This window comes from Hipposideros armiger, unplaced genomic scaffold (genome assembly GCF_001890085.2).
Source record: "Hipposideros armiger isolate ML-2016 unplaced genomic scaffold, ASM189008v1 scaffold_320, whole genome shotgun sequence".
Classification (NCBI taxonomy): Eukaryota; Metazoa; Chordata; class Mammalia; order Chiroptera; family Hipposideridae; genus Hipposideros; species Hipposideros armiger.
In genome coordinates, this window is record NW_017731670.1 from 2,106,732 (window position 1) to 2,133,483 (window position 26,752).

Sequence of the window (26,752 nt, forward strand, 5' to 3'; positions counted from 1 at the left end):
AGAAAAGTATTTTAAACTTGTTTATGGCCAGTGTCAAAAAATACAATTGATATTTCTATATTAATTTTTGTATCAGAATTTAATCTAATAACTTATCTGTGTACATCCAATATGTTTCCAATTTCATGATTTATCTCATGTTATTTTCTCTCCTCTCCCTGGAAACCCCACACTTTTGGAGAGAATCACCACTCCATTCCCAATAAAATTATAAAAGCAGTGTATCTTCTGCCAGAAAAACACATTCATGCACATAAACACAAAATGTTATAACTATCATAGGATCCACTACCTCCATTCTGCAAAGTAGATTCCAGATTAAAATCCCAGCCTACACATAAGCCCAGTATACATTATGCTCAAAAATATTAATAGTGGGAGGAATAAGTAAATAAATTTGTGCAAGCAAATATACAAAAAAGCAGAGGCTAATGCAGGCATTCATACTGGCCTACAAATGTTTGTCTAAAGGAATTGTTTAAAACATGAAACATAAAATATACTCAGGTTTTAAGTATTTATTTACAAAGTTCTTACTAATACAACTGCTTTTAAAATAGAGCAGTAAAGGGTCATTTACTATTTAAAAGAGATACATACATGGTATAGAAAAAAATCTATATAGTCAGTTACTATTAAAGCAGATAACTGAGAATTGTTAAATGACAATTAAATGTTTGCAGTACTCCCTAAACAAGTAGGAAATAAAAATGCATATATCCACAGGAACTTGATTATTTTGCATTACTGACTATAAAAAAAAACTACTGTGAAAGATAACATCAGGGCTTGAAAAGTATTTTACAACAGCAAATAAATGTATTTCAATTTTACATTTAATTATGGCATCACAATAAAAAGTTGACCATACACATATCTATGTATTTTACAGCAGATTAGTAAAACTGATGCCAACTTTAGAGTTATTTCATTAAGAGTACAAACAATGTTTACCACAATTCCCCATGATCATTCTTCAAAATAAAATTCCACACACTATCAAACTAAATAAGATTTGTTAGTGGCAAAAAAAACACCATAAATATATGTCTGTGAAACAGCTATAAGTATACACTCATATCATGTTTGAGCAAAATATACATTTTTTTAACCTGTCTATCCTTAACTCAATTTGCAAAAGTATTCTGAAACAATTTCCTTTAACTGTTATTCTTTTTAATAAGGGCAAATCTTTTTAAATCCACATGCTAGATCTTGAAAATACTTGAGAATAAAATAAACTGCAAAAGGAGCAGTTAAGTAACTACTTCAAACAGCACATGTGAAACACCCCACTATTTAATCAGAAATCTATCCAGATTTTTATATAGTTAGAACTGTGATATCACTTAATTTCTGCACAAATTGAGATATAAATATGTATTTCCAAATTTCATTTATGGACACTATACAAAGAAATTCACAGCAATATTTGGCATCCACCAATACAATTTATTTACTGAAATCGGGTTGCAAAGCTTCCAATATCATGAATAACTTAAGTCACTGGTCTTCAAATGAAGGATTCAAGCAAAGAGAAAAATTACATCAAAATCAATACAATTTTTTACATGAATTAATTTGAAAAATGTAAGAGGTTAACTTTTTCAAGAAAAAATATCAAATAGTTTAGTGTTACCTATCTTCTTTCCAGCTTTCAGCAAGTGCTAAGGACAAGTACCATTTAAGTCAGTTTCTATTTGACCATGAAGTGTTAAGTTTCTATAAATTAAGATTTTTTTTTTTTAAGTTTCATATCAAATGAGTTGTAGATCTACTTAAGGTATGACTTCTCCTTTCAAAGAAGGAAGGGAGGCTGACAAGGGAGGGTGATGGAATACCCTGTAAAGACAAGACAAATATTTTATATCTAAAATTTTTCTTTTAAAAAATTTTAACATACAGTTTAGCATCATGCATATCAGTTTTACGGTTTACAAATTACCATAACAAGTAATTTAAAGACATGTGAAAATCCTAAACTCTTTAAATAAATAAAATAATTTAAAATTAAGGGAGAGGGGTGGAGAGAAAACATAATTAAAACTATTTCAGCATTCTAAAAACAAAACAAATTAATAGACTAAACTATATAACAACTCATTGGACTAGATATAGGCTCACTGTTATTAGTGGTACCTCTGTGAGATATTAATGATTAAGTGTTTCAAGTTTTTAAAAAATTACAAATTAGTAAACAAATTTTGAAGTAAAAAGACAAACCCTAGTGGTTTCTTCTTAATTTAATCATAAAGCAGAATTAAGAGAATATACTTCATGGGAAATGACTTTCTAATTTAAAAGCCATATACTCTTAAAGGGATTTTGTATTATGTGTGCAACCCACATGTATGTAATGTGTGTATTTGTGTGTGTGTATAATTTTGCTTCATATCAAAATTGAGCAAAACAGCAGCATTTCTGATAATAGAGATTATTAAGTTACTAAACTGTCTAAACTTATTGTTCCAGAGGTCAAAGTTAAACATCATCAGAATTTTTATCAACAACAAAAAAGGATGCACAGCAATACCAAAAGCCCAAGAGTAGGTATAAATCAAAATGAATTCTAAAGAAAGCTACTGTTTTATTTTAACATACACGAATGGCTATATGTAAATAAACTTAGGGCCAACAAGGCAGCAGGCTGTAAGTTCTCATCTATAAGGTGGCAAAACAAAGTGTTTAAAGAGCTGTGTTGGTCAAGTATTACCACTCAATCAAATCATAAAATGATTATTTAAGTAGATGTAAAAAAAGTTCACATTTCCTCAAGTGAAAATTTTCATTTCTATATTAAAAGCATAAATTTTATAAAAATGTCATAAATCTAAAATGAAGAATCAGATTTAGATTATGAATCCACTTTGCAATTATTTTTTCCTGGACCTCAACATAAGTTACACTACAAAAATATTTTTATGTGCCAATATGCAAAGAAACTCTATTAAACCTAAGTTGTAATAAATTCAAAGCAGTTATAAAATTGTGAATTCAAAAGTCCCCACCCACCTAAGACGTAATTCTGTGGAGAAAGAATGCTTTCTTTTTTCACAAATACAAATTTCAAATAGCTAATAAGCTCACATTAAACTTCACGAGGCTGGTTTCCATTACTGGTTGGTATATCTCCTAATTCTTCACAAATCTCAAAGATGATTTGGATAGGACTTTTTTTGAAATTTGAAAAATAAGTATTTCCTTTTAGTATCTCTGAAAAACTAGAATGATGTATAGATCGAAACCAGGAGTTTTGAGAGCGCCCACCAGTAGAGTTTGAACGCTGAACATAAACATGCTTAGTAAATCCAATTATATTGCTTGTGGAAACAGAATGGATAATCTGTTAGAACAGAAATAAGCAATGGAGAAGAGGACATGAATGTCTGAAAGATATTTTAGGTACTTCTTATTTATATTGTCTACATAAAAGTGACAACACCATAAATAATATAAATTAATTTTCTAAAATATTCCTATAAAATCCAAGTACCTTCATTTGAAAACCAATAATGTTTATAATAGTTACTATAGATGCAGAAAATAAACAAGGGATAGTACTTTGGCCTTCAGAAAGCTTATAATCTGATTTTAATAAAAAATGTTTACTGTATTTTGTCAATTTTAATATATTTTTTCACTGATCAAATTTCTTTGCATATATTTATATTTTCAGCTAAATACAATTTATCTCTCATTGGAAGTTAAACTTGGTCAAATATCTGTATAAACATACTCATAGATTTAGCCATAATTCTTTGCTTTATTAACTAAAGACTTAAATAGCTTAAAAAATAAAAGTTATTGAACACGATGCGCCATATCTGGGTAGATTTTATACTAAATTTAATACTAAAAAGTAACCACTTATAAAACACTAAAGCACTCACTATGTGCCAGGGAACTGTTCAAAGTGCTTTGCATAAATTAACATATTTAATCCTTGCAATTATTACCTTGGATTCATTTTACACATGGTGAAACAGAGATCTTTAATAACTTGCCCAAAGTCATACAGCTAGTAAACATCAGAGCCATAATTTGAACATGTGAGTTTTGGGGTTCATGCTCTTAACCACTTACTACTCAAACTGCCTCGCAGTATATAATCACAATATATGCATGTGAGCGCGCGCTTGTGTGTGTGTGTGTGTGTGTGTGTGTGTGTGTGTGTGTGTGTGTGTGTGTGTATTTAGTCCTTATAATAAATAACACTAAAGGGTAAATACTATTAACCTCTTTTCTCTCATGTGCAAAAATGGAGATAAGAGAACAAGAAACTTGATGAAGGACACACAACTAAATGACAGTCACTTGCTTTCCTTAACCTTAGGTTAGGTTAATAATAATTTTACAAAGAACAGACACATCACTCATATACTTAGTGACAGTAATAAATGTTAGAAATGTCCTTAATATTAATTAAATGTCTAATAATTCTGACACCATTAGGGATATGGATTATTCAAAAAACATTTAAAAATATACATATAAATTTAGAACCCATATCATCCTTTGAAGTTCAGCTTCAGGTATTATATTCTACTTATCATAGAAATAGTAAAAGGAATAAAACTCAGTTTTTGTTATATTATTGGAACCAATCTGTATAAACGAACCATCACTATTTATGTTAGTAAAGTGATAGGCCAGACTGAAATATGTTTCTTTTCTTACAGGTTTTAGAACATATCTCAATCCCAATAAAATTTCATACCAAATACATATTAAGTATGTCCATCTCTAGTTCATTGAGGTTTTCTCAGTTACCTTTACCCAATAAAAGAGGTTAGACATTTAGAGATATATTTTTTTAAATGGAGGTATTAAGATTTCCATCTTTAAAAGTTTAATTCCATACCAACTCCATAAATACAAGTAAGTCGTTTGGCCCATTAAATCAAAGGCACTTACTGCTAATGATGACGTGCTAGACAGACGACTCATTACACGCTTGTCACTGCTGGGTGGACTTTTTCCCTCCCCTGAACTTTGGGATGCCATGAGAGCCCTTCGTAGAGCTCTTTTTGGAGTTTTGGAGAAAGAGAATGCTCTTGTAACCTAGATTTAAAGAGTTACAATTAAATCTACATAAACTTAATATAACTGCTAAGAAAAATTAAGCATAAACAAAGCCAAATACACATCAAAACTTTTTGTACAAATAGTGTATGGCAAAACTAAAACTGCTTTGGACAAAGCAGTGAGAAAACGTAGTACAATAAGTCCTCACTTAACGTCATCAATAGGTTCTGTGAGTTTAAGCGAAACAACATATAATGAAACTAATTTTACCATAAACTAATCGATATAAACAAGAGTTAATTCCTATGGCATCTCAGCAACATTATAATGAAATGACACTGAACATTATTCAGAGACCTACTGTACATTATAAACTACTCCATCTTGCATTCATATAGCACTACAGTCCAATGGGAGCAAGAAAATGGGAGGATAAACCTACCTTGGGAGAGAAAAAACCCAGGGTTTTGTCTAATTCCACTAAAATTTAATTGTGACATTTTTTATCCAAAGAAATTTGAACCTTAATTTCTTTATTAAAAAAGTGACGTTCATTTGAATCATCATTTAACATGTTTATCTACTGTACATCATTCGTAAAATGCTGGGAGATACAAAGATGATTTAATAAGGTGAAAGGCCTCCCCTCAAAAGCAAAAAAATAACCAAAAAACAAAAACTTGTGAATCTAGCAGTAGACTATGGCTGCAAATTTCACTTTGACTATTAAAATTCTAGTTCTACTCTAAAAAGCCCTGTTACCAACACCCTTATGTAGTGCTAAACAACCCTGATAAAGTAAGTAGGGAAGTGATCTTCAGCATTAGAAGACTGAACCACACTTATGGTCAGGAATAGATCCCAGGTCTCCTGACTCGGTCATGTGCCCTTTGATGAAAAATAGCTGAAGCAGTATTTAAGCTGAATGCACACATATCCATATGTAAAACACCATCAGTACATTCCTATTGAAGTGGAATTCTTAGAAGTATCACTACAACAAGAATGGGAAGAATAAGCAGTTATTATAATTACTATGCCAAAGATTCACTGAACTAAAACTATTATATTATCTCAGTGGGCCATTTCCTAGATCCAAAAAACAACTTTGTTTTATAGACTATCTTTACACTGGTGTTTATGGCAATATTACTTTAATATACCTTGAAAAATACTTTTTGGAGATATGTTAAATAATAACTTCACTAAGACTCACCCTTTTAGAAGTCTTTTTTATTGCTCTAGATGCTCTACTCAATGTACTGTCCATATCTTTTGTATTTACTTCAAAGGAGTCTGGATCAGCAGTGTAAATAAGATTTTCCTGTTGAAAAATAAACATTTTTATTATTTTAAAATAAACTTTAAAAATACACAACTGTTTCTAAAAATCAAACCTTTATGCACTTGTATACATATGGGAGTATATATAAATGAAGTTACTCAAGATTTTTTATTTATTTGCTCTAGACCATCTCTTTTCCACTTGGTCCATTTGCTAAATGACTAATACTTGTTTAATCCTAATCAGGTAACAATATTTATAGCCACCAGTATCTTTTAAAAATAATATTTAATTTTTTAAAGCATACCATTATAAGAAATTTGGATTAAAATTTTTAGATAAAATCACCCACAAACTCTATTATTTGCTATTTACATTTTGGTATATTCCTAACAGATATTTTCCTACATGCATAAAATATTTAATTTTAACAAAATTAGGGTCATACTATTCGGTTTTATATGTTATGTTTTTCAATTAGCTGTATACTATGCGTATTTTTTCATGTCATTAAATACTCAAAGGAGTTACTCTTAATGAACAGCTTATAGAAATGTCTTCTGATTATACTGCAATTAACTTTATCATTCTACTATTTTTGAACACTTAAAGTGTTTCCACTTTCTTGTTGTTAAGAAATAAACTATCACGATAGCATGAAAAAGAATAAAATAATACTTAGGAATAAACTTAACCGGAGGGATGAAAGACTTAACATGCTGTAAACTACAAAATGCTGTGTTGCTGAAAGAAATTAAAGAATACACAAATGAATGGAAATGCATCCTGTGTTCATGAACTGGAAGATTTAATATTGTTAAGAAGTCAATACTACCCAAAACAATCTACAGAGTCAATGAAATCCCTACCAAATTCCCAATGAGTTTTTTGTTTTTTTGTTTTTTGTTTTTTTGTTTTGTTTTTTTTTTCAGAAAAAAAAATTCATTCTAAAATTCATATGGATTCTCAAGGGGTCCTAAATAGCTAAAATAATCTTGAAAATGAAGAACAAAGTTGGAAGTCTCAAACTTCCTGGTTTCAAAACTCACTACACAAAGCTACTGTAATCAAATTTTCTTATTGCTTTTTCTTTAAAAATCATCTTTGTAAAGGGGGTTAAATATATAGTGATGGAAGGGGAACTGACTATGGGTGATAAACACAATGTGATATATAGATGATGTATTACAGAACTGTACACCTGAAACCTATGTGATTTTTTTAAGTATAGTCACCCAACAAATTTTAATTTAAAAAAAAATCACATTTGGAATCATTCTGTCAAATTCCGGAAAATCCCTATAGGACTTTATAAGAACTTCAATGAATTGACATCTTTATGACTAGTTAGCATTCTCTTCAAGAACATCATAGGTCTCGCCATAAAGTATTATAGTTTTCTTAAAATAGGTTTCATTTGTTCCTTATAAGGCTATTCCTAGATTTATACTGAAATTAAATTTATACTAAATTTTATTGGAAAGGGGGGGGCGCTTCATTTCTAACAATTTTTACCTGGTTACTGCAAAGAGGAAAACTATTGATATGTATTTATATTTTATTTGGCTACTTAATTAAACTCTCAATGTTCACTCTGAATTGGTCAACTTATGACATTTTTTAAAAACTAAAAGTTGAAAAAATCCAATAGAATTAGGTGGGAAACAATTGGAAACTGTAAAAAAATTACTTTAATAAAAATTATCAGTTATGAAATTAATATGTATATATACATAAAAAATTCAGCTACATACAAAACAACTTAAATGGCTAAAATATCTTGTTTATAATAGTATTATAAAGAGAACATTACTGAGGAATAAATCTAACAAGAAATGCTTCACGTCTATGCTTGTATTTCTGGAAAGATAACCATAAAAGTACCAAAAGTTGCACTGCTGAAAAGACTAGTGGGACAGGTGCATATATTTTACTGCAGTACACTTTTATCTATTTTTTTCTTATGCACAAATAACTTTCAATTTAAATTACAGAATAAGGACCACAGCATGAATATAAAACTAAATATTGGTAACTTTAATTTACTCCTTGAATAAAATATTTAGATGTGAAACATATTAATGTATATTTAGTGAAGTGAAATATCGGATATGTTTAATTTTGGTAAAATGCTCTTTTTATAATGAAGGCCGCTGAAATTTAAAGCAATTGCTAATAAAGAAAACAGATTCTCAGTCTTTCTTATTGCTATCTTAACTATTAACCGCCTATGAACTGAAAAGGGAGCAGATGGCTTCACGTTTTCTCTCTACAAACAAATTGCTTCTGATTTGGTGTGGAGGAAATAGATACAAGATCTTTTACATTTTCTAAAAGGCTCTGAGTTCAGAATGGCTGAACAGATGATATAGCTGTTGCTAAGATGTACAGAGTTGAACTTTCTTTAGCTCTCTTTCCATAGAGGAAGGTAAATTCAAGCAAATCACAGACATAGGTGCCCAGTAGGGGAAACTTATCTTCAGTATTCCTAGGCTTTTTTCTATTACTCTTTTTTCTCAATAGTTCCCATTCTCCCCAGAAAAATCTTACTGTTTTCTAATCTATTCCTCTAAAATTTTAAAATAAAAATGAATTTTGTAACATAACCAAAACTCATTTTAATAATACTAATATAATTCTAACAACATTTTATGCCTTAATCAACATATCTCAAGCATTAAAGAAGTTTGGGAAGGGAAAGAGTTTTCAATCAGCCCCAAATGTACCTAAGACTAGTTCTAATGACAGATCTGCTGAGTTTGAGATTATAAAGTAGTAATCAATTTCTCCCACTGAGATACATTATGTTAATTTCAAGAGAAACTGTACCTCAGCTACAAATTTTAGAGGCCTATTGCTGGGTGTTAATTCACAGGAAATTTTCTAGTATTCCCCGACATCTTAAGCCAATAAGCTCAACTACATGTGAATTATCAGACCTCTTTCCCTAAGTTCTCTCCCACTAGTCCTCAAACTCACAGATATAAAAGAAAAAATATCCAATATCATTGTGTCCCCTCCCTGAGCCTGTGCCTCGGTGATTTTGTCAAACTCTGTAACCATGTTTATAGCTTAGATCTTCTGATATGGCCAAACTAAAGTGGTACCAATAACAGACGTTGATATTAACAACTTACCATGTATAATCAGCATAATAATTATAATTTTAAACAGAAATCATATTAACTCCATTATAAATGTTATTGGCTGAGAAACACATTCATCTTGTATATGTTCTATTTTTAGTCTATTCCTCATGTAGTCAGAAATTCTAGCTGTAAGTTTAAAAACTAATAATTAAGTAGCCAGTGGCAATTTCATCAAGATATAGAATTAGCTTGATTTTTAAAGTATAACGGCTTAGTGATAAAGGTACTAAATTGTTGTATAAGACATAGACATTTAATTACTAAGTCACTTTTAAACTATTCAAAATGGGGGGTGGGGAGATAACATTGCTTAAATTCATCTGTTAATAAAATTATTCTTTTGATGTTAGACTTTAGACATCTGTAATGGCTTCAGCAAAGCTACCATGTGACCTCAGGTGATTCATGAGTCTTAAGAGTACAGACCAAACAAATAAAGGTTAAATGTTGGCAAGAGACCAAAAGTACATACCTAAGTATTCTGAGAGAAAATTTTTCAACTGATTAAAAATTAAAACTTTAATCTTTAAATTCTGAAATAACAGAATATGAGACATACTATCCATGGGGAGGAAAAACTACTAAGAATAAAGATACCTAGGTTCTAATGTTAGCTTTATGCTCTTGGCCTTAGTTTCACACGTAAAATAGTATCATATTATGTTTTCTTTCAGACTGAAAATTTTAATTCTTAAGTCATATACAAATGGGTGTGACAAAAGAAATTGTGTACAATAAAATAGTTATACTTATTTTATTCTTAATTATTTAGGACACCCAAAAATATATATAACAGGAGGGCAAAAACTTCTGATTCAAAGGATCAGTGATTTTTATCTTTCATATCGTGTGTGTGTGTGTGTGTGTGTGTGTGTGTGTGTGTGTGTATAGAAAGACCTCTTCAACTTGGCAAATGTTCTTAAATGATAAGACAATGCTCAGGGCTTTTTAAAAAATTTAATGTGCACAATATTTTACATGCAGAAAAGAACTCAATGGGAGTCACTGAATATGTGAATTTACAAACATATTTTTCAGTAACAAAATTCCACAACTTGAAAGTATTTGGTAGCTTAAGACAGTATAAATAAGGACATAGTTAAATGTTTGCTGCCATCTTGTGGCTAATTTTATTTTATGAAATTTTTTCATTAGTTGTTTATATTTGAGTTCTAAGATTATTAGCCATCTCGTGGCTAAGTAATTCAATACATTGTATTTTAAGGAAATATGTCCATTAACTGTTTATGTTTTAGTATTATATTTACATAATATTTAGTATTATGGTTATAAATTTGGAAAGGACTGCATAACCATCTAGTCTGACATCATGATAAATGTAGGACCAACTTCTAAAATAGGCAATCACTATACTGCAAGGATCCATTTTACATATTGATACCTAGAACTTTAAAAAAAACTCTTCCTTATAATGAGTTTTGTAAGCTTTATAACAAAAACTGTCTATCATTTTTCTAACCAGCATTCTATTTTATGACTATCACTGTATTCCCTCTATGAACCTTTATGTGGAACAATCCTTTATTTATAACACCATATTTCGGGCCCACAGGAATTTTAAAAAACAAAAAAATAAAGAAGTCTGTTAATTGTACTAAACACTTAAGGTAGTGGGCTTTAATCGAGTAATATCTACTTCATAAACCACAATAGGTATACCTCCATGTCTTTCAAGGGGAGACTTAAGTAAGATAAAATAAACATTTTGTTGTCACAGGAATGTCCAAGGCAATCTTAGTTCCAGTAGTACTGTACTGAAGAGAGTTATCCGTCAGTACATTCTCCTCTATGTCATTTGTGCAATGATGAAGGGGTCTAGTACATGTCTCCTCCATATATGGTGAAGAAATCAAATTCTCTTTTAAGGGACCTATATTTCATCCAAGAGTTACTACAGGCTACCTGATTTCTGGTGAGTCATTTAACTTTGATAATTTGATTTTCTCACACATATTCATTTTAATCTGTGTATGATAAAGGTAATTATATATTCATAATGGGATTTGATTTTTAGAGGTTGGACTGAGAAAACTGATTTGGCTGCTTGCCTGATAGGAAAACCAACTTGCTACAACTCATCTATTATTTTCAGTTAGATAAAAGAACCACAGAACAGAATACCCTCTATTTTACAAACAGCCAGGTCAAAGAGTACCAATGAAAGTCACAGGGCACATTACAAGTCCCAAAAGCCCCACTAAATCAGAGCCAAAGAAGCTATAAGGCTATGAGGAGCCTATACATAAACAAGAGACTCGAAGAAATGTTTCATGTGTCTATAGTTTTAAAAATTCTTTTCCAAAAGAACTTTTAAACAGCTTTCCTCAATACACTAAATAAAACTCAAAAAAAATAAAATTATCCTATATTCATAATTAACAAGTCATTAGAAACATACAGGTTTAGCCTGAGTGCATCACCATGGAATTTAACTTTTCATTATAATTGTGGATTAAGAACTTACAGCATCTGCTTTACAAATGGTGTTGGCTACATGTCGACATAGCATCTTTAGCCAGTTTTCTTTTGGAAGTTCCTCTGATGTCATCTGGAAACTGAGCAGCACATTTGCCTGCTCTGTTGGTGGCCTCACGAGCAAGGCAAAAGCATTATGGCAATCTAGTTCCAGAATCATAAACATTAAGTGTTATTTTCCTTAGAAAATAATAGATTTATGCAAGTTTAATTCCCTCAGACCAACAAAATTCCAATTAAATTATCTCTTTCCACCATTCCCGTCCTTCTATTTTTAATTGGACAAAGAGCATCACAGTTATCACACTGAAACATTAGAAAGATTTATAATAGTAAGTACCATATGAGCAACCACCAATAATAATTTGACATTAAGTAAACACTATTTTCCATGACATTTATTATTTTCTATGATGGAGTTTTTTAAAAAATTAGATTACATCATTTCTTAGAATTCCATAATTTGAGTTTTAAAATAAAATGGCATTAGAAATCAACCTACTTAAATAAGTTCAAAGAAATAAAATATCCAAATATTAACATTATTACAAAATGTTTTATGACCAACATGCTAAAATAGAACCTATTTTAAACAATGAAATCTTCCATTATAAACCAAAAATATGAAAATGATTTAAAATGCATTAAATAACCCTTAATAAATCCAGACTTTGACAATAAAGATAGCAATATAAATTTATGTTCATGTTTTCTTTAATTGTTTATATTAACTCAAAGCCTTCCATCATTAGAGGACGGGATCAGTAACGAAACCAGCTTACACTGCAAAAATATATGCCCAACATCCAAAATATGGCCATGCAGACACATCAATAGGCGCCAGTTAAATAGATGATATTGTTTTGGGTAGGTACAAACTTTTGGCAATTTCGGGCCTTCAGACAACCCTCCCTAAAACTACCAAAAAGTTGAGAGCAAAAGTTTTCCTTAATACACATTTAACTCCATGTCAAGTCTACTACAGTTGCTTTGGGTAAATTTATTCATGCACATCTATTCCTGCTACATCCTAAATGTATTCTTAACAATACAGCCATTGGAAACAGAAAGTATAAGATGTGGAGCACAAGTAATAGACTGGTGATTTCTTTTGGATTCTGAAGAAATAAAAAGTTCTGGTGTATGGATAAGCTAGGTTAGGGCACTATTTAGACATGTCACCATTTAAGAGATGAAGATATTCCACAGACTGAGATAGCACTTGCATTTGAAAAAAGTAAAATAATCAAGGCAGTTCCTAGAGACAGAGGTGGGACAGAAGTATAAGAATATTTACTTTACCAGAGCTAACCAGCTACATTTAAAGATAATTTACCAGTTAAAAGTAAAATATAAGGGAGTGATTCAAACGTACAATGAATATAAACTATTTTTATTTAACCAATAGTTGACCCAATGAGCATACCTTCTGTCTCTCTTATATCCAGCACCTTCTTAATTTGAGAAAGAGGCATGAGGTGAATATGCTTAAGAGAAGCTGGAGGTCGAGCATGGCCTGGAGGACTCCTAAAAGTGCCAATAACTTTGTGTCGTTTTCTTGCTATCTGAATATAGGGGGGGAAAGTCATTATAAGTAATATGAATAAAAACAAAGACCAAACAGTTAAAGATAAAATGGCACTAATCACATAAATCTATATGCAGCTCATCTATTAGTCCACTAGTCTAGAATATGTGATAAGCAGAGTTACTACATGACAAATGCATACATGTAATTGTGTAGCAGAAATGTTCACGTTTATGAGAAGAGCTCAAAAATGAGGAACACAGGCCAAAGGACCAGATCTATGCAAAAGATCCCAGAGGTGTACAAGAACTTAGAAGCATTGTGAGAAGTAACAGGATCAAAGAACCGAGGAATCTTGAGTTCAGGAAGGAGGATAGTTGTTGCGCTGGATCTGTCTTGGGTTCAAAACATAATTGATGCCAGTTTAAGAGTAGAATTCACAATTATCTCAGATTCTGAAAATAAAGGAGTGAATAACACAGAAATGGTTCTGCCTCTCGTATTTTTATACTACTGAGAAAGAGGAAAATTGAACAACACATTAAACAAATGATATAAACTTTAAACTCAAGGTGTTGTGTTACGATATAACTTTACCTAAACTGGGGATTCATGCAAAAGGAACAGATAGGTAAAGTAACACTTGAATAGCCAGGAGCAAAATCAGAAAGGACCCTGTGATTCATGATGTATCTGAGTTCTGCAAATTTTGTAAGATCTTTAAATTTATTATTTTCATTTCCATGAAAGTCTACTACGTTATTTTGCCTTTTTGAAAGAACATTTCTTTTGAGGTCATAATCATCAACTGAAAGACATTCACACAAAATGAGTTAGATTAAGTTACTCAATGAATTGAGAATGACTGGTCACCATTATAAATATGACAAAGTATGGCTGAAAAGTATACTACCTTGTGTTGGCTAGTTAGAAAAAATCAAAAGACAGTCAGTATCATATTCACATTGAGGCAGACATATGACACAGATCTGTTACATATCAAATATTAAGACTTCCTTTACATTAATATTGTGAAAATAAGCGATAGACTCTTTAAATAATTATTTCCACTGCAATATTTGAATATACTTTTAAATTAATATGGTTAAGCAAAATAAATAATCTTAAGGTTCATTTTTAAAAAGAAAAAACTGACAAGTATTAACGATACAAATGCTACTACATCAAGGTAAAAAATTTCAAAAGAGATAAAATATAAAAAGGGAAATATATCCTTAAATACTATATTAGTTTAACTTCAGTAACGCATCACCTGTCATTTAAGAGAAGCCAATATAGATTTTATCCATTTTAAATGTTTCTAACTTTTATCATACTCTTCATTCCAAATATGCTAAGAAGTTTGTTTTCCTTCTAAAACAAACAAGCTAAGGAATAAGACTTAGGGATTGTAAATCTTGAAGTCCAAATTTAATGTTAGAAATAGAGCTTGAAATTTCAGTTACTGTGATTCTGAGACAGGGAGGCTAACAGAGCAGAACGAAAGGTCACTGGTAAATGAAATGAGAGGCCAGGGTATCACATAATGCACTTGGAAGCTACAGGGATGACCAATGGCAGTAATGAAAGTGGAAGGTAAGTCAATGAGCTAGTTATAGAAGACTTCACAGAATATGAAGAGATGTAATATCAAAAATTTAAAGTTAGCCACAATTATCTCAGGATTAAGGGCATAAAAACCAGAATGGATTATCAGGGAAGTACAGAAAACCTAACCTATTAGATGAATGGGGACAGTTGACCTACTAGGGAATTCAACTGGAAAAACCTATAGAAGCTAATAAATAGAAGTACTTAGCAACTCTGGACAGTAAAAACCCATGATAATGTAAATTCAGGTAAAATGTGATTGACAATTGATTTCACCTAGTCCCTATTCTCAAAAGCGGGGCAGTCTACCGGTCTTATTATGGGGTAAACAAGTCGTTCAGGATTATCTGTCTCATGATTTTTTATAACTTTCTCAGTTCAGGGTATGGTCTATTGTGTACAGGATTTTCACTGTTTTTACTTTTGTGTTTGTGATATTACTGAACAAATGAAAATAGCATTTTTCACTAACCTCATAACAAAACTCTGCATTTAACACAAGTGAATTTTTGGTGGCTGTGCATGACTTTTTCTCTAAGATTCCCTTGTATTTTATAATGATATACATGATACAAGAGGGCAGTACTGGAAGAGAAGTGAAGCAGAAAAGGAAAAAAGAGGTATAGACACACACACACACACACACAAAAAAAGAAACCCATCAAATAACTTTAATGAAAGCAACAGAAAGTTGTTCAATAACAGGAATGTCAAATTAGTCTTCTGGTTAATAACCATCCATTTTATCAAAACGAACAGGTTTATCTTCTGAGATAAAAGAAAATACACTCATTTATATCCCCATTAGGCTGTTCTAGTTGTTTAAAAATACAGTATTAACAGAATAAAAGAAAAGAGGTGAAAAAGCACAGAAACATAATTCAATTTGCCTATGGAGGGATATGGGGGAAAAATTTAACTTAGATGAGAAATTTAGAACTAGAATCACTGCACGCCACCTAGTACACTTATCATTTACTCACTCTAAAATCTGCTGTCTTAAGGAACAATCAGGGAATCATAATTCATAATATTAAATAATCAAGATATCTCTCTCTTCAACAAAATACTGACTTCTTTGCTAGAAAAATCTACTCAAATTTCAAAATGAACTCAATTTTTTGAATTTTACAAATTTACATAGAAACAAGAAGTTCCTAAAATTCTTGGCCTAAGCATTTATTTGCACAGAAATAAACTAAATTTTAATTCTGACTTAAATTTGAAGTCATGGAAATGTATCGTACTTCTTTATAGTACACCTTTTTCTAAAAGCATTCTATTAATAGTATTAAACCAACAATTGGTCTCAATCAAAAAAGTGTGATTATTTAAGTTCACTTTACTTTAAATTTATATGTAATATTTCAATCATAGCTTGGTTTTAAACATTCAACACATGAATATAATATAATGTTATATTATATTAAGTACATCTTTACCTCCAGGCAGTCATTGAAGAGAAAGAGAGTTACTTGTTCTCCTCTGTCACAGGGGTGCTCTCCTAGAGAAATTGTTTCAACTCGTTGGATTAAACTTCGGTGAGAAGATAAAAGATTAGCCTGTATAGATTGAAAATATTAATCAAAGAGATCATTTGGGAGCACGTAACTTTTTAAAAGCTACAATTTAAAAGAAAGTGGTGCCAACATTCTGTTTATATTAAAACTGTAGAATCTAAACAACAAGAAAGAGAAAGTAAATTGGTAATCATCAAAAACAAATACTTACTGGGCATCCATCTACTTCATAAACGACATCAAAAATTTGCTTCTGAGCTTCAGTTTTTCTCTTATCCTCATTAATATGCCTGAAATATTAATTAAGGTTATTTTAGAATTTTTAACTTTTAAACCAACAGGATATGAAATCTGAATACAAATACATCTTGTCACAACAAAGTCCTTCCACTCAGTCTCTATCTTAATTCTGATAACTGAATCAGCTAGTTAAAATATTCCTTAAAAGTATCCCACTACATTAAAAAAAAAAAATTTCATAGACCCTTCAGAAAAGTATGTCTTACTATACTCCTTACTATATATTGGGTTGTCGGAAAAGTCATGATGTATTTTTTCTATGTTTCTCATTGCAAAAATGCGTCATGACTTTTCAGACAACCCAATATTTTTTTTTTTTACTATACTCTGTATACTCTTCCTAAAATACATTAAACCTGTACAATCTTCAGGCTAATATTAATAGTTCTAAGTATGAAATGAAGTTTCATTTCATTTAAACAAAAACTAAAATTACAGCTTTCAGACAAGATGAAATAAGAATAAAAGGATATATCCTTCTGCCTGAAACAACTAAAAAGCTATCAAAATATAAAGAAACAAGGATTCTCAAGACACTGAAAGTCAATTTCTGTGAGATAGGAAACAAACAAGGCAAGCTGGACAAATTTATACTGTCTATAGGAAACATATGTCAAAGACATTAATAGGCTGAAAGTAAAATGATGTAAATACACCACCCAACAATAGCAAAATATTCATTCTTCTCAAATGTACATGGAACAGTCCCCAGATTAGGCCATAAAATAAGCCTAAAAAACTGTGAAATGATTGAAAGTATATTCTCTGATAACAATGAAATTAGAAATTAATAACAAAAGGAAACTTCGGAAATTCACAAATATGTGGGAATTAAACAATACATTCCTAAATGATCCATGGTCAAGAAGAAATCACAAGAGTAATTAGAAAATACTTTGAGATAAATATAAACAATAACACAGCACAGCAAAATCAATGGATACAACTAAAGTAATACTTAAAGGGAAATTTATAGCTTTACTATATGGTAGATTTATAGCACTTATGTGCGTATAATAATAATAAAAATAAAAGATCTCAAATCAATAACCTAACTGCCCACTTTAAGAAACTGAGGAAAAAGAGAGCAAAATGAATCTAAAGCAAGCAGAAAAAGTGAAATCATAAAGATTAGAGTGGAAATTAATTAAATAGGAAATATAAAAATAGAGAAAAACTGACAAAACTTTAGCTAGACTGACAAAGGAAAAAAGGGAAAAGACTCAAATTACTAAAATCATAAATAAAACATGGGACATGACTACCAACCTTACAGAAATTAAAGGGATTATAAGAAAAGACTATGAACAACTAACTATATGCCAACAATTAGATAGTTAAGACATAATGAAAAAAAATTTTTAAAAGGGTTAACCTGGGCCGGCTGAGTGGCGCGTTGGTTAAGAGCTGGCTTGCAACGCCAGCTCTGAGCAGCAGGATCCCGGTTCAAATTCCATATGATGGGGGCCGGTGACACTGCGCCCTCTACAGCTAAGATGGTGAACAGCAGCTCAATCTGGAGCTGGGCTGCTGTGAGTCACCAGCAACAGCGTAGGCTGCAGCCCCTGCTGCAGTGGGCTGCCTTAAAGCTACCATGAGTGGCTGGCAGACGGTGTGAGCAGCCGGCAGTCACTGTGAGCTGCTAAGAGCCGCCGTGAGCGGCCATCCAGTGGCCAGTGGCCGGTGACCAATCTGCCTCACCCGGGAAGAGCGCAACTATAATACCAACATGGGGGGCCGGCCAAGTGGCTCAGTTGGTTAAGAGCTCGCTCAAGAGTTTGAGCTCTGAGCAACAGCGGTTCGAGTCCTGGCCCGAGCTGAGCAGCCACTGAGCTGCCAACAGGTGGCAGGATGGCTCAGCTAAAAGAAAAAAAAAAAATACCAACATGGGCCAGTGAAGTGACATCCTCCACAACTAGACTCAAGAACAAAAAGGACAGCAACTTGTCTGTTCCCCTTCCCCAATTCCCCAATGCTGTTCCCCTCCCCCAATAAAATCTTTAAAAAGAAAAGACATAAAGAACAAATTTCTGGAAAAGACACTAACTACAGAAAATGACTCAAAAAGAAATAGAAAATCTTAATAGATCTAGAACAAATTCAATTAGTAATTTTAAAACTTCTTACAATAAAAATGACTTCCAATTCTTCAAAAAAACTCTTGCAAAAAAATAGAAGAGGGAACACCAAGTTCTTCTGTAAAACCAGTATTAGCCTGATACCAAAGCCAGCCAAAGACATTACAAGAAAACTACAGACCAATATCCTTTATGAATACACTAAAATCCTCAAAAAAAATTAGCAAAACAAGTATAACATATAAAAAAAGTTTATACACCATGACCAAGTGAGATTTTATCCCAGAAATACAAGGTTGAGTTAACAATCAAAAATCAATTAATACAATACACAATCCCAATAGAAAAAAGGACAAAAACCAGATGACCACCTCAATAGACACAGATAAAGCATTTGACAAAATCCAACATACTTTCATGATAAAAACACCAACAAACTAGGAATAACTGAGGACTTCCTTAACCTAATAAAGGGAAGCTACAAAAATCCCAAAGCTATCATCATATCATGCTTAGTAGTGAAAGGCTGAATGCTTTCCACCTAAAATTAATAACAAGACAAGGACAAGATGTTTGCTTTTACCACTTCTAACATTGTACTGAAGCTCCTAGCCAGGGCAATTAGGCAAGAAAATGAAATAAAAGACATCTAAATTGGAAAAGAAGTAAAATGATCTTTACTTGCAGATGACATAATTTTGTTTATAGAAAAGTCCTTAAGGAATCCTCTAAAAACAAATTATTAGAAGTAAAACAGGTTCAGCAAGGTTGCAGGGTACAAGATAAGATCAACATAAAATTCTACTGTCTTTCTATACACTTGCAGTGGACAATCCAAAAATGAAATGAAGAAAGTACTTCCACTTACTATAGCTTCAAAAGACTAAAATACTTAGGAAACAGTTTAGCAAAACAAGTACAAAACTTACATTATGAAAACTACAAAAAATAGTTGAGAGAAATTAATGTTCACGGAACACAATGTCCACGTAAATAAATGTTCAAGGATCTGAAAATTTACTCTTGTTAAGATAACAATATTCCCCAAATTGAAATAGATTCAACAAAATCCCTATAAAATTCTTCACTGTTCTTTCCCACCACCAGAAATTGACAAGCTGATTCTAAAAGCAAAATGCAAACTCAAGAGACTCAAAATTGTCAAAACAATCTTGAAAAGGAAGAACAAAGTTGGAGGACTCACACTTCCCAATTTAAAACTTAATATACAAAGCACTGTAATCTAGACTGTGTGGTACTAACGCAATCTTTGACATACAGATCCATGATATAGAATTGAGAATCCAGAAATAAACCTTCACATTTGAGTTTAGCTGATTTTCAACAGGGGTGCAAAAGCAATTCAGTGGAGAAAAGTTGGTCATTTCAACTACAACAACAAAAGAATATTGATCCATACCTTGCCTTATACAAAAACTAACTCAAAATGAATATTAGGCCTAAATGACTTTTACCTGATGATTAAAAGTACAAAGCTTCTTGAAGAAAACAGACAATCTTTGTGAATCTGGGTTACATCAAGATTTCTTAGATAAAATTATAAAAGTATCACCCATAAAAACTGATAAATTGGATTTCATAAAAATCTAGAACCCGTATTTTTCAAAAAAAATGTTTTTTTAAAAAAGCCACAAACTACAACAAAATATTTGCAAATCTGACACAAGCTTTTTACCTACAATACATAAAGAACTCTCAACTCAAAATAAGAAAAGCCAAATTAAAAAAAAAAAAAAAAAGTAGACAAAGATTCAAACATACACATCCATCAAAGAAGAAAAGATGGATGGCAAATAAGAAAAAATGTTAAACATCATTTGCTATTAGGGAAAATGTAAGTCAAAACTACAATGAGAAATATTACTACCTACCTATTAGAATTTCACAAATTAAAATGACTGACCATACTAAGAGTGGGTAAGGACATGGAGCCACTGGTACTCAACATACACTGTTGGTGGGAAGGCAAAATTGTATAACCACTTTGGAAACAGCTGGGCAATTTTTTAAAAAGTTACATGACCTAGCTATTCCTACTCCTACGTATTTATTAAGAAAAATGAAAGTATGTGTTCATACAAAGATTTATTCATGAACGTTTACAGCAGTTTTATTTGCAATAGCCAGAAACTGGAAACAATCAAAATGTCCAACATATAAATGGATAAATTGCGGTATAACCATACAATGGAAAATAATAAATTGAAATGAATTATTAATAAGCAATAATAAGGACTAATCTCAAAATAATTACACTGAGTAAAATAAAAGCCTGACATAAGATAATATACTGTCTGTTTTCACTTAGATAAAATCCTCGAAAATGCAAATTATAGTGATAAAAAGAAGAGCAGTGTTGCCTTGGGATGAGCAGGATAGGGAAAAGCAGGAAAATGGGTTACAACAGGGCATGAGTAAACTTTTGGGGGTGATGGAAAAGTTCCTTATCTTGATGGTGGTGATGGTTTTGTGGGAGTATATGTATGCCAAAATTAATCAAACTGTATTTTAAACATGTATAGTTTATAAAATCAAATAAGGAAACAAACGTAGTGAAATTACTAAAGCATAGATCTATAACAAATTAAGGTTTATAAATTAAGCATGTGTAACTAATGATATTAGAATTCAATTTTAGGGTTCTTCTGTTTTGCTTAAATGGCAAGGACTAATTGGTGCTCTTATTATTTCCTTTACCTAACAGATTATGGTTGTTGCAACCAACACAATAAACACTTAATCCCTAGGCTAAATGTTCAAGAATCTCAAGAATTCAGGCTTGGTCAAATTCTATAAGGCTTATAAAATCAGCATCACAATTCAACATTAAAACAGCAGCTCCTATAATTCAACATCTTTCATCTAATATGAGCAAGCCATTTAGGGCAGGGATATGTTAGAAAGGTTTGTAAATTCTCAAGAAGTTTAAATAATGTTGAAAAAGGAAGAAATTGCTAATCAACGGTCTTATCAATTTGGCTCATTAACCCTATAGCAGCCAGCCTGACACCATTCTGAAGTAGCCAACAGGCAAATGACTAGTCTATTCCCTAGTTAGGCTACTGTAATCTTTGTTTACCAAAATATATTATACATGAATAACAAACAGCACAAGCTATGATCAAAATAATAGTGGTAGAGTATTATTCTACACATTAAACAGGTAAACTGGGCAAGTAACAACCTCTTAGATTTTCTCTTTTGTGAAGCTATGTAACACTGCCTACTTCAAAGAGTTCGTTGAAAAGGTCAAGGTAAATATGTGTCAGTTTGTTAAACCATGAAGTGTTGAAAAAAACTATTATCCTGGCCACAAAATAACAAATCAAAAGTATGGGGCTGGCTGATGATCACATAAAATATGAACATAAGCAAAAAATAAAACATGCACAAAACTTGCAGCAGCAACAGAAAGTGGTATTCACTAATCTGAGCATTATTCTACTGCTGGACTCTCTTTAGCTAGTGAAGTTCCTCGCTAAAAGCTATTTTGCAAGTATTTTAAGAAACTTTATTTTATATTGAAGCACCTCATGGAATCTCAGGAACCATTTAATTAAATCTATTAAACATGTTGATAGGTCAAGTCCAAAAAGTTGAAGTGCCCTCGCCCTCCATGAGGCAAAACAATGCCAACATAGATTTCAGTTCTGATCATAATAGTCAGAAAAGATAATTTCCGATCAGAACTATGTCTCAAAGTTTAACAATCAAGCTCCCCAAGTCAGTTTCATTTGAGTTTATACTTTTAATACATCTCCAGGCCCAACAATTTATTGCTTAAAATTAAAAGAAATAAAAAGTCAAAAGTAAAAGTGAAAAAAGTATTGTAAACCTTTTCTTTTAATATTCTCATGTTCAAATTCCCAAGTTACACATTAGAGTAATGAATACAAAGACAAAAACAAGCTATAACTAAAGATATATAAAGAAAATGTCTATTAGTAAGTTTATGCCATTTTCAAATTTGTTAACCATTGTTACTATCTGTGCAAATAGTTTAATACCTTCAGAAATAAATGTTTTTTATTAATCAATGTATTCTTACAATAATTCTCTCATCATTTTAATGTGTAACTCCACTATTAGGAAAATAATTTCGATATTTCACAACATTTGTTGATATTTTTCTCTCCATTTATGCATGACTAATTGTTCTATCAATTTCATTCTAAATCTAAGGAACAATAAACATTTGAAATAATGCACTTACGTCATTACTTCCTTTAGTGATCCAATAGCTTTTTCTAGAGTGCTTTTGTCAGGATTTTCTTCAGCTGTATGCTTCTTAAGGTCTGTAATAATAAAATGTTTTGCCCATGATTAACAAAAATTCAGTGGTTTTTCCATCTAAGACTTAAAAATGCTGTTTATCTTAATAGACAGGCTGATAATTTTTAAACAGTATCTAACCTTTACTTAAAATATTTATGCAATGTTCCCTTAAGAGCTCTCTTCTTACTAGTGCCTAACCTTTCAGAATACGTAACACAGATTTTCTTACACTGCTATTTCATTTCCCTTCTAGTAAAGCTTGGGGACTTCTAGATTCCTTAAACTCTCTCGATAGTGCTGAATGAAAACACATGGTCCTCAATTAGTTGAGAAATCATTATATATGTTATACTTCATACCAGCGCCCATGATTCCATCACAGAGAGCATTCGGTGTCCTTAAAAGCAGATTTTGCTCAGTTTATAGGTTCATGGCATGCTTATACTTTGACTCTTCTTATCCAGGTTGCTCATAATGTTCCCTAATCCATGTTTCACCTAACGGTTCCCTAGTACTATGCCCACCTAATCTTTGAAATCAAATGATAGAAGAAAGGCTCAGAAATCAAGTTAATTTGAGTCTTGACAACATTTGATGGATTTCTCCAAGTACTAATGAAACAATAATGAAGCAAAAAAATACGCTTTATAAAGTTAAAGTTTCCTTGCTCATATATTTCCCTTATAATCTATAAAATAGGATAGCTTTTTAAGACTAGAGAAATCATTTCATAAACTAGTCATTATAAACTACATTAAATAAACTTAAAGAGAACAAAAATTGTCATTCTTTTTAGTTGCTACTATAACTCACATAGCCAAAATATTTTAAAGAAAAAAAACAGATTAAACAGTCACAAAATTAGCCTCCTTGTCAGCTATACCTACTACTGTAGTTAAGGTCTGGGGATCAAAATGCTTTATTACATATTTTTTCCTGTTTGTAATTTAACTTTCACACTAAATTTTTATATAAAAACTGACACTGTCCTAAAAATATTCACTACTTTAGTCAGCTAAATGTAAAGACATATTCATATGCTTTTTTTTTTTTTTTTACTGCAGGCAAAATTTATTCATAAAAATTAACTATCGGCTGTACAACTCCCTTCCGTTGATATTTGTAGTTTAAGTTCTAAAATAAATGAATGCATGATTCAAGAGTGTTCTGCACAATCTAAGAAAAAAAAAAAGCAAGCATAAGACCAAGTATACAGAACCCGAGATTCAGAAAAGAATCAAATAACTTGAGACACATGAATCACCTTTTGTCTTGGGATTTTGTGGGTGTATGTTGTGTTTACATGGATGTAAACTGATTTTGAATTAGTGACACACCATCAAATGTGAAAAGACTTTCAATGGAGAGATACAAAGTACAATACTAGTCAATATAATTGATATCAGTATTGATATCAGAACAAATACAGTTTTTAGGCCAGACTGAATTTTTGTAGCATCAGGAATTAAGATTATCCATAAAGATATTTTCTATATAAAAGATATAAACTGTAATGCTGAAATCTAAAATAAAACTATGAAAATGAAAAGAATTTCAAATTTTTTAGAACAAAACAATTCCATAAAAACATCCAAAGTAGTCTAAAAACAGATGAGATAAGTACCATTCAAAAGTAACGCAACACTGGGTAACCTCTGGACTGGTCGGATGAGAAGTTCAACAAGGCTTTGCCGTCCACATTCTGGTTTAGCCTGGTTTATCTGAAAGAAATTAATTTATTCAACAAGTTAAAAATAAAGTTTTCTGCAAACATTAGATACCTTACATGTATTAGTTTACACCTTATCATTAGAGCACTGATAAGAACTTTGAGGAGAGGTGGGATGGTTGGCAGTTGTTCACTGGCAGATTAATGTGGCCAAATAATCTCTCAGGACCTGAAATGACCTCCTGGCCAAACAATAGTTAACATCTTAAACAGAAGTTGAGTTCCTTTACAGACTACTATATAATTTATCTTAAGCTGCTCTTAAGCCTATATAATTCACAAGAAAAATTTTTAAGTGTTAATTATGCTGATAACATTGGATAAACAAAGTAAAGCACTGGTAAGGGGCAAAAACCATTAAAGGCAAAACAAAATGGCCCTGGAAAATCTTCAGGTGTTTGAGAACTGAAACATGTATAACTTAAAAAAAATACATATCATATACAACCTTCTCATTCACTTAGCTGCCTCTTGGACCCTGCTACGTAATATACCAAATCTTCTGAAGCTAAACATCACTGCCACTCTCAGGTACAGCTAAAGTTAATAGAAAACATTAAGGTATTCTTACATGGATACGTTTTTTATTATAAGTCTAATTTTAATGAACTCCTTTAGAAATTATTCTCAGATTTTTATTTGAAGGAATGTACATTAATTACCTTCAGAAAAGCATGAAATCTTGGTTTCTGTTTTTCACATTTAATTATTGTTTCCTTGCTCATTTCAAAGAAGTTTACAAAGGGAGGGTAGGTTTTTACCAAATCTTTTGACTAGGAAGAAGAAGAAAAAAATTAATTTATACTACATGTCACCCTTAGACAATGAAACTTGAAGTAAAATAATCAATAGTCACAATCTGACATATTGAACGCAAAAGTTTAAAATATGTTTCTTGTCAAGTTAAATTCAGAAATTTATTTTATAAACTTCTCACTAATGAGTTAACAGTTAAACAAAATTTTGGCCTCAAATGGTACACACAACCTAAAACTTGAAAAGCAAATAAAGTCCCTAAAAGAAATAAAAGTATATTAAGGCTCACTGAATTGATATAAACATGACAAGATTAAAATCTTCTACAAATTTATGACAAAGGAACCAAGAACACACATGGAGAAAGGAGTCTCTTCAATAAATGGTGTTGGGAAAACTGGACAGCCAAATGCTAAAGAACGAAACTGGACCCTTACACCATACATAAAAATTAACTTTAATTAATTTTTTAATTATTAATTATTAATTTTTAAAAATTAATTAAAAATTAATTTTAATTGAATGTAAGACCTACAACCATAGAATTCCTAGAAGAAAACATAGGTTAAGCTCCTTAATGTGGGTCTTAGGGATGTTTTTGTGGATCTGACTCCATAGGCAAGGGAAAACAAAAACAAAAATAAACAAGCGGGACTACATCAAAGTAAAAGGCTTCTGCACAGTGAAGGAAACCATCATCAAAATGAAAAGGCAACCTACTAAACGGGAGAATAAATTTGCAAATCATACATCCAATAAGGGGCAAATATCCAAAATATATAAAGAAGTCATACAACTCAACAACAACAAAAAACCTGATTTAAAAAAGGGCAGAGGATCTGAACAGACATTTTCCTAAAGAAGACATACGGATAGCCAACAGGAATATAAAAAGATGTTCAATATTATTAATTTTAGGGAAGTGCAAAACAAAGCCACAATGAGAAATCACCTCACACCTGTTAGAATGACTATTATC

At 31.3% G+C, this 26,752-nt stretch overlaps 1 protein-coding gene across 1 annotated transcript; it reads right to left on the minus strand.

Moving 5' to 3' along the window:
- Positions 1 to 501: 501 nt before the first annotated feature.
- On the minus strand, positions 502 to 25,787 carry ECT2 (epithelial cell transforming 2). Its single transcript, XM_019660517.1, has 10 exons — positions 25,680 to 25,787; positions 24,913 to 25,009; positions 23,227 to 23,308; positions 16,826 to 16,904; positions 16,537 to 16,656; positions 13,382 to 13,520; positions 11,945 to 12,099; positions 6,242 to 6,349; positions 4,915 to 5,061; positions 502 to 1,842 (listed from the first exon to the last, which is right to left on the minus strand). The coding sequence occupies exons 1-10, from the start codon at positions 25,740 to 25,742 to the stop codon at positions 1,753 to 1,755; spliced, it is 1,080 nt and encodes a 359-aa protein (XP_019516062.1). The 5' UTR covers positions 25,743 to 25,787; the 3' UTR covers positions 502 to 1,752.
- Between the last annotated feature and the right edge of the window lie 965 nt (positions 25,788 to 26,752).